Genomic DNA, 9,680 nt, shown 5'->3' on the forward strand with positions numbered 1-9,680 from the left:
TGTTGTAAATACACGCATTGATACCTTTTGTAACAACTTTAATACTATTTCGGACGCACAGTTCTGATTTAGAAAAGGGCGGTCCACTGTTGATGCCATTTTTATTTTAATGTCTTTAGCACAAAAATATGTTAATGAAAATAAAAGGTTATATGTTATATACGTTGATATGTTAAAATGTTTTGATACTATTTATAGAAATAGTGTATGGCTAAAATTATACAAATGCGGTATTGAAGGCAAACTGCTCAGAATTATTAAAAATATGTATCATAATGTCAAATCTTGTGTAAGGCAATGTTCATCCTATTCAGAAAATTTTATTTATGCTGTCGGACTACGTCAGGGGGAGGTAATGTCACCTCTACTATTTTCGCTATTTATTGAAGATCTAGAATTATATTTACAAGATAGTTCTACTTCCGGTTTGCTCATTGATGATATTATACTTATATTGTTGCTTTTTGACGATATGGCAATAATAGGTACATCGCCTGAAAAAGTACAATCTCATTTGGACCGTTTACTTGAATACTGCAATACCTGTGGACTAAAGGTAAATATTGCTAAATCGAAAATTATGGTTTTCCGGAAACGTGGTCGTCTTTTACCATCAGAACATTGGACATATAATGGTCAACCAATAGAGGTTGTGAATGATTTTAATTATTTGGGTACAGTTTTTAATTATACAGGTAACTTCTCTTTGAACCAAGAATATCTAGCTGGTAAAGCACTAAATAAAGCAATAAATGTAAAGAATTTGATTTAAAACCCAAAAAGGTATGTCAGTTGTTTGATGCTTTTGTTGGTTCAATTCTTAACTATGCATGTGAAATTTGGGGCAACACAAAGTCAAAAGAAATAGAACGAATATATTTAAAATTCTGCAAAAGATTGCTGACTGTTAAACAGAACACCTGTAATGCAGCAGTATATGGGGAGTTGGGTCGGCATCCTTTATTTATTAATCGTTTTATTAAAATTGTTAAATACTGATAGAAAATTCCAAATTCTGATAATATTATTATAAAAAGTGTATATTTACAAACCATGCAAGATAGCAATTAGGGACATATAAATTGGGTTACTAATGTTAAAAGGTTGTTAGACACATATGGATTTACACATGCTTTTGATGACGTGAATTTGGTCGACGTTAACCTATTTATACATCAATTTAAATGTAGAGTTATTGATACGTATATTCAGGACTGGCATAGGATTGTCGACAACAGCCCGGTTCTGGACATGTATTGTGTATTTAAACCTGTTTTTGTATATGAACATTACCTTGATAATATTCCTAAATCCCTGAGGGCATACATTACTAAATTACGATTGACAGTTCTTCCACTTAGAAAACAGACTGGTAGATATGCTACTCAAAAGACCCCAAGAAACAAACGGCATTGCCTATCATGTAACGAATCAGATTTAGAAGATGAGTTTCACTTTGCATGTAAATGTACTAAATATATCACTATCAGAAAGAAATATATAAAACCATTTTACTACAATAAACCATCTGTATATAAATTCCACCAATTACTAAATGGTAATAACACAAATGAGTTATTAATGTTGGCAAAATATGTTAAATATGCGTTAAAAGCAAGAAATACATTTTTGAACACTACTTTGTAGTATACATAGGGTTTTCCCCCTAAATACTGTAATCCTGGAATCTTGTTAGGCATTTAATTAAATGTTATAACTTTTCATTAAGTAACGTATAAATATATAAAATATATAGTTTTTATGTATTGTAAACTATATCCAACCATAACACAATGTTAAACCACATTTTATAAACGTGACATCATGTATGTATATGTTATTTATGTAATTAGACGATGTACTCTGTACAAGTCTCAATAAAGTGTCTTGTCTTGTCTTGTATATCCTTGGCCAATCAAAAAAGTGTTACACCAACCATCGATAGATGAAGCATTCAGGATCACAAGGGGAATTGACTGATAGGGGATTTGCGTATAAGGCCATAAGAAAACAATGCCTACGGGCTTATCTCCACTGGCGAGTAAAATAGCGCTACTCCCCTTGTTTATCAGGGACAATAAAACACATCTCCTCTTTTGTATTGAGGGGAAGTGTACTTTGGGCCTTTTCATGAGAGAAAAATTGCAGTAGGTCCATTATTAAAAAAATCTTAACTTGACCCCCCCCCCCCCCTGCGTACGGACCTGTTATGCTTCACACGCGACTCTATTCCGATTTGACCACATGCATAAGATGCTGTCTCTCGAAATGGATTTTTGACTGTCTTTAGCAGCAAGTGGGCTTAAGTATAGTTATTTCGTTAAAAATAATCACATGACCTACCAATCGTGATACAGCGGCTATCTCCGGACTCCTCGGCATTGGTTTAGGGAATTAATCGTCTGCCGATCCGGAGTGATGGCCTACTTTTTCATTTCTGAGGCTAAGAAAGACGAACAATCGATGCGCCGAAAGGTACCCGTTCAAACAGTTATTGTGATACGAAGCTTTAACAAAATGTTTTGTCATTACGAGTGTTTTGTGTGACATTTATGCATTTAAAAGAGGCTATGTATTACTCAGAGCTTAATGTGGTTTGTTCTGTGTGTAAAGAAATTGCACAATTTTAGGTTCAGTCCATAAAAAGTATCACTTCGCTTACATAATGTGTTCACTCTTTTCATTTTCTACTAATCTGACCGTGTTATCACATACACTCAACAACTTGTGTAATTGGACAGTTTACAATTGTGTTTTTTTCTCAAAACTTTATCTAGGAAACCGAATGACATATAAATATAATATTGTTATATTTTCATTTTTTATTCGTATAAACGTTACTTGACCAAATAGATTTACAAGATTTATCAACTTTCATGATCCGTAAAGGAAAGGTCATTTTCGCAATTCCGATTCGAATTTTTGTTCACATATTTCAAACATATCGAAATATAATATTTTCGCCTCGAACATTCGCTCTTTATTAAAAAGTTTTCAAAATTTGAGTAAGGTTTCTTACAGAGCATTAATACGCTGCACACAATTAGAGTAATTATTAGGGATTCTTATAAACTGTGACCTCGTCTGTTAGGTTTTTGTACAAAGTTTCACCAAGATTGAGAAATACATATAGTTTCTAGAGTGCTATTCGGTTTTCTTTTAAAATAAGATTTTATCTGTTCACCTTGCTTTTGAAATCACTTAAACCAGATAGAAAATTATTCAAGATATTATTAAGATCAAGTTAAAACAAACTTTTAACAAGATTCATATACATTTTTTTTCAAGCGAGGTTACTTCTTTGTAAAATTTGACTGAGTGTCCTGGTTATTTGCCCAACTAGATCATGATTTGCCCAAACAATATCAATACCCTGCCAAACTTTCATCAAGGTTGTGCCTAAAATGTATCCACTTTAGTGATAACTTATTACTACGTGGAGTGTGGTAGAATAGCTTTTCCACGTCAATTAGGTCCAAACGCCAAGCTGCAGGTGCAGTTAACGCGTTTATGATTTGCATATCTGAGTTTTGATGCTAAGTATTTGATAACATTCTTCGAGTAACACGGTGTTGTTAATATTACTCAACTACTGATACAGTGAATCGATAAAAGTTACAAATTGAGGCATAAGTTCAACGTGTACAAACAAATTCACAAGATGAGTGTTTAAACATTCAAAAACAATGATAAAAATCCGTTGAACTAAGTGCTAATCTGATAAGGGATAAACGTTAAATACTAAATATAACATATCTTACATAAAATTGTAACAGAGGTACCTTATTATTTCACTGATAGGTATTTGAAAAGGCCGGGCCTAGACACAGCGTTTGCAAATGTCACGTTTCAACTGCATGCTTTGCAAAATAACGTTGGAACCTGGTACGCGATCGATTTCACGCGCGGTCGTAACTGCAAATGACGAAATTAGCAACGTCGCAATGGCAGCCGCGGCTCGTACATTTAAAGTTTGAACTAAATTTGTTATTTTTTGGATTAGAAGAACAAAGTCATGAATGTGACGAAAAAATATATACACAATACATATTTTGTTAATTACACATTTGTGTTGATGGTGCTGTATGTAACACACACGCGTTTCGATTTGTGTACCTCTCTTTTGGTGGACTTTTCAACTAGAAAATGTCCTAAAGTATGCTGTGGTTACGTTTTAGATGTATGTAATAAATAGGTAGCAGAACGGTTATGGTGTACCAATTGTCAAACATAGGCGAACATTCGCCCTTTCAGGTTGACGCGCGACAATCAATGCGACTCACGATCATGTACAGCGGAATTCGAATATTGCGCAAATAGCTTAGACTTGACGAGTTTCGACAGCGACATTTCAAGCGACTTACCACAATACCCTGCAACGCATGATACAAAATCGAATTAATATCGTGTCTTTTTTCATTGGCGTGTGTCGCGTTACTTTCGAGTATGTTGTTAAACGTTGACCATCAACAACAAGTCTGCGTTATATACATTGTTGTTCGTTGTCATGCGTCGCTTTGATTATCGTGAGTCGAGTTCAGTATATTAAATAGGACGGTTGACATTTGCACGATATTTGCGCGATATAATACCGTATGTCGTTGGTAGTTATGAAGTGTCGAATTAACTGTCATATGTGGCTTTAAAATGATGATGAAATATAATGAACAAAAACACGAAAATCAATATTTAGGAACGACTCTCATCCCCTACCAACAAATAGTGTTCGATTATATATTGCACGCAACAAACTAACTCGAAAAAGTCGTGTGTTCAGTGGATGGCGTCGTTCGTCATTATCGGGTTTCGTATCATGGGTCTATGTTTCATTAAACTATATACCCACTTCTTCATTTAAAGCTGTTTATTATTTACAATCTTATCGTTGTTTTATGACGTCATTATCTTAAGGCAACACATTTACGTCATGGTAAGAAAGTAAATCACATAAATAGACGTCATAATAATAAACCAGATGTTTGACGCGCCCAGCGTCATCTACATGGTTATCTAACAGAATGCATAATCAACGGGGTTTTCAGGGGTTTACACACGGGCTGGACAAAATATAAAACACCGTTAAACACTTTATTTTGCAAATATCTGAAGTTATTTAAATACGTTAGCAAAAATCTGTAGTCCATGCAGAGCTACAGATAAGCTGCGTATTTGCGTAAATACGCAATCAAAAATAGGTGGATACGCAAAACAAATCGCCGATACCCAATTCGAGCCGCATTCTATGCGTAATGAAAAATCCCGTTTTGTTTTGGCCGTTTTGACTCGAGTCTTAATCGACAAGCGCTTGTTTTATCTGGTAACGTATTAACCAATCGTTAAGATGATAACACATGCGAGTCAAACAAAATGGCGTCTCGAGGCAGACGAAAAGTTCCGCAAAAAAAACCAAAAAAAAACCGTATAGATCCCGTTGTCGTGTTAAATAAATCTAAATATAAAACAATTGCAAAGGACATAGTTAATTACATTATTAACTCCATTTATTGTTCCGTGGACATCTGCAGAAGTATTTTAGATGAACTTGTTGATGGGATGAACAGGGGGCTGGAACGGTGTTGGGATAGTATAATAACGTGTGTTAAGACCGAAAATGCCATAAAAAAATATTTTTAATATAATAATAGTAACCCTAACCCTAACCCTAGTTTTCCAAAATAAGATTTTCAGCGCCTTGTGCTAAAAGTTGTTATTGTTTATTGATAGAGCTATGTCTTAGCTACGTCTTAATGCCAAAGTGGTTTATTTGTATTATATTTTGGCAATGCAACTGGACTCTGATTGATGGCTGTCAGAAAATAAAACAAATGAGTTGAAACCCGTGTTACTATTATTATATTTAATTTTGGTTTTGGACATTTTCGGTCAAAATACACTATATTATACTATCCAAACACCATTCCAGTCCCCTTAGATGGGGTGTGTTATGTTTCCAAAACGAAAGTACTGGCCCATATTGGAACAAAAACAATTAGAAACACATTCGATAAGTGGGTTGAGAAATTCCATTGGCTTCAGATTGTTGAATCTGGTAGCAGAAAGATGGAACAACCTATACTGCAATTGAATACATAACAGTGACTTTATGTAGGTAAGGTTTTGAGAAGGTAAATTCATGTTTTAATGCAATTACCCAATTCACTTGTTTGTTTTGGTACAAATACCCAATTATTTTTGTATATGAGCGGGTATCATACTTTTGGATACCCAATCACGTTTTCCATTACCCAATTCATTCTTATTTTGAAGGGTATTACCGAATTACCCTAAAACGCTTATCTGTAGCTCTGACAGTCCATATCTTAAGGTATAAGAATACATCATTGAATACGTCAGAAATCGGTACCAAAAGTTCATAGAGTAATTCTGATGCATTTTACATTGTCATAAGCATCATAAAAATCTTCCTTTTGTGCACTAGTTGAAATTCGTATGAAAAATTGTTTTAAAAAAGTTATTTGAAAAAAAGCAACACTTATCGGTGTGTTAACATCCATTAACGTTTAATTTGGACGTCACGTGATCCTGCATCATACTAAGTGATGTCTGTTTTAGAAAACAGGTTGCCTTTTGACATTGCACGCCGTGACATCATAGTCAACTGAATCCAACGTCATGGCAAGCAACGAGGTCAGTGGGACGTCAACATCATCCAATTCTAGTAAGTGACGTCATCATTGGGTAGGCTGTGGCATAATAACATCCCGTGGAATAAAAATTGCTTTGTGACGATGTATATAACTGTGCGCATATCTAAGTATAAACGCACACTTTTATGCATCGCTTTTCAACATATATGCAATAACACGTTTATTTTGCAAATCAGGAATGTGTGTGACTGTCTTATGAGTCCCATATAAGAAAGAGTTTTAAAATACAAATGATATGCTATGATCATTGAAGGATGTTGTTGATGAAAACAATTTATCTGAGATTTTGCACTTTTGTCAGTCCTCCAGTACAAACATATTTTCTAAGATTCTTCTGTAGGCTTAAACAAATTAATTAACGGAATTAAAAGATACGTGACAAAAAGTTCTTGGCAATGCATGGTTTGAGATAGAACTTAGGAAAAGTTATAACAGCCTTCTCCTCTTAATCAAATGTCAAATGAAATCAGATGAAAAACCAAAAATAAATCAGTAGCACATGGTTTTAGCAGGTTACATCAGTGTAATGCCAATTTAAAACGACGTCATATTGGAAGTTCGATTCAAATATGTTCCTGTTACGTCATTTGTTATCTGTTATGGGCGCTTTATTATTTTATAATGATTTAATGAGATCGTAAACACACGCGGAAAATATTACCTCGAATAGAGATTTTTGATGGCAAGTTCGCCATGCCAGTGGCTGATTTCCAATAGCTAGTTATTTGATACAAGACGATAATCAGTTTATGAAAGTTGCTCATTTTGTATAGCTACTTGCTTAACGTTAGTTTCTGGTTGATAGTTACCTTTCTCCAGTAAAAATGTTATATTCTATATTCAACCAAACAGTATGACCACACATTTTATTTCGTAAAACTCGGCCACTTGAAAAATATGAGACGTTATTATATTCTAGATTTTTTTTTCTGTATTTCTGCAACTAGTACGGTTCATACGAATTCCAAAAATAAGCTATAAGCACCTTTAATTTTAATAACTAGCAATTTGAAGTAAGCAAATAGAAATTTGCAATTGATATGTACCAACTAACTATTGACAATAAGCAGCTGGCATAGAAAGCATGACTTATACAAATTGGCAGTAAGCATATCGCAGACATGTTCTGGGAATGAGCAACTGATAGTCAAAAACTATCGGAGGGCATGTCCCACTGGCCTCTCATAGGACAAAGAAGACAAAGGATAAAGAATTCAAATAAAGAACATGAGAACGTCTTGGAATGTAATAAATGTATTTTCTACCACATTTTGTATGGATGCGTTTTATTTAATCGCTCAAGCTTCGCATATGGGATTTTATTGCCAATTATCTATACAGCCGAACGTCGGTAATTCGACAACAAACTATGATAAAGGCATTATTTTTTAATTAGTGTTTTTTGACACGACTGCATCAGTCGTATAATATTGTGTATTATTAAGCAACATATTCAGATGAACGACCTGTTTGACATAACAATTTTTAGCATAACTAGCATAAGTATTATATGGTTAATTTATCGTTTATATTGTAATAATGTTTAATTATTCTACTTATTCTAAAACGTGGTATGACGTCATCTCGTTCAAGAATCCCATTGTCACTCGTATTTTATAAGAAATATACCGTATTCACATTCGAGGGACCAGACGTCAAATTGTTTATAAAATATAGTATGACGCCATGACGTTCAAGAAGCCTGAAGACAATCTGATTAACAAATAAAACTAGACGCTATGACTTTAAAGAAGCGCGACATCCCTCTTAATCTCATATGAAGTATGACGTCATCACGTTCAAGGTCACACTGATTCTCAAAGGTAGAATGACTTCATCATGCTAACAACGGTAGTTCCCAATGTAAGCATCACGCTATCACGTTATAGAAAAAACCGGAAGACACTTTGATGTTCAAATTTACTGTTTTTGATCGTTCAGAGCCCATGTCGTCGGAGATAAATAAAGCGTCGAAACAAGAAACATTTGTGATAGAGACGGACTCGAAGATCAAGCGGGAACTGAAACGGAAGGATAACAAGCATAGTTTCCGGCCGTCATACGGCGTCGTCGTCTTAAAATGGTTGTCCACTTTCCTCCTGTGTTTACTGATACTCGCCTTCGTGATTTTTAGTAAGGTAATACAATTAAAGTATTCTGGTGTAAGGGAGGCGAGTCAGATTCGTTGTAGTGTGTTCATAATACAGGGTCTTGTTTCTTTTATTGATGAACATTACCTGCTTCAATTGCTATAACTAGAAATTTCGTTGATTTTTCCGAACGAACAAAAAAGATCATTTAGTTTGGGAAACCATAAATTTTTGCATTGATTATAGAAGAGAATTTGTGTCATGTGATAATGGGCGTTTTCTATTTGTTGTATCTCTTTCGTTTGTTGTGTTATTAAAACTGATTAAATTTAATATCACCATACTCCCTGTCAATTTAAAGGATATGTCAACCGCGATTGACGAACAAATAAAATTTATAAAATACCGTATTTTTATTTATTTATTAGTTTATATTGATTAAAATATCACGACTGATATATAACATTACTTGAAAAAAGTTTTGACATTTTCAGTATATTCGGTAATAAATTTTACTGGGTATGTCTACCAGGTAACTATACCAGTTAACTATAAATAGGGCAAGTGGATTGATAATCACCGTCGCGTGGTAAACCCAGGAATGAAAATTGTGCATGCGTAGTGAATTGTATATATTGTATATATAAAATTATCAATATACTTGCGTTATTTATAGTGTGAATATCGTTATGTCACCTGTTTTCGCGATGTACTTTCGATTTCACATCGCGAAATTTTACTACCGAATATACAGAAAATAAGATTTTTTTTTCAAGTAATGTAAAATACCAGTCGTGATATTTTAATCAATATAAACTAATAATTTTAAAATATACGGTATTTTAAAACATTTCTGCTTTCGTCAAACGCGGTTAACATTCCCTTTAAGGGAAAACCATCTATTACATATTCACTAAGAATG

The 9,680-nt window shown here is 34.0% G+C and overlaps 1 protein-coding gene across 1 annotated transcript in view; it reads left to right on the forward strand.

The window, feature by feature from the left end:
- LOC127867734 (uncharacterized) overlaps window positions 1-9,680 on the forward strand; it is a 67,111-nt gene that overhangs the window by 4,457 nt on the left and 52,974 nt on the right. Inside the window, 2 exon segments of the mRNA XM_052409088.1 lie at window positions 6,574-6,679; window positions 8,610-8,806. Of these exon segments, the coding sequence (XP_052265048.1) occupies window positions 6,634-6,679; window positions 8,610-8,806 (243 nt within the window). The 5' untranslated portion in view covers window positions 6,574-6,633.

This window comes from Dreissena polymorpha, chromosome 2, assembly GCF_020536995.1.
Source record: "Dreissena polymorpha isolate Duluth1 chromosome 2, UMN_Dpol_1.0, whole genome shotgun sequence".
In the NCBI taxonomy this organism is placed as follows: domain Eukaryota; kingdom Metazoa; phylum Mollusca; class Bivalvia; order Myida; family Dreissenidae; genus Dreissena; species Dreissena polymorpha.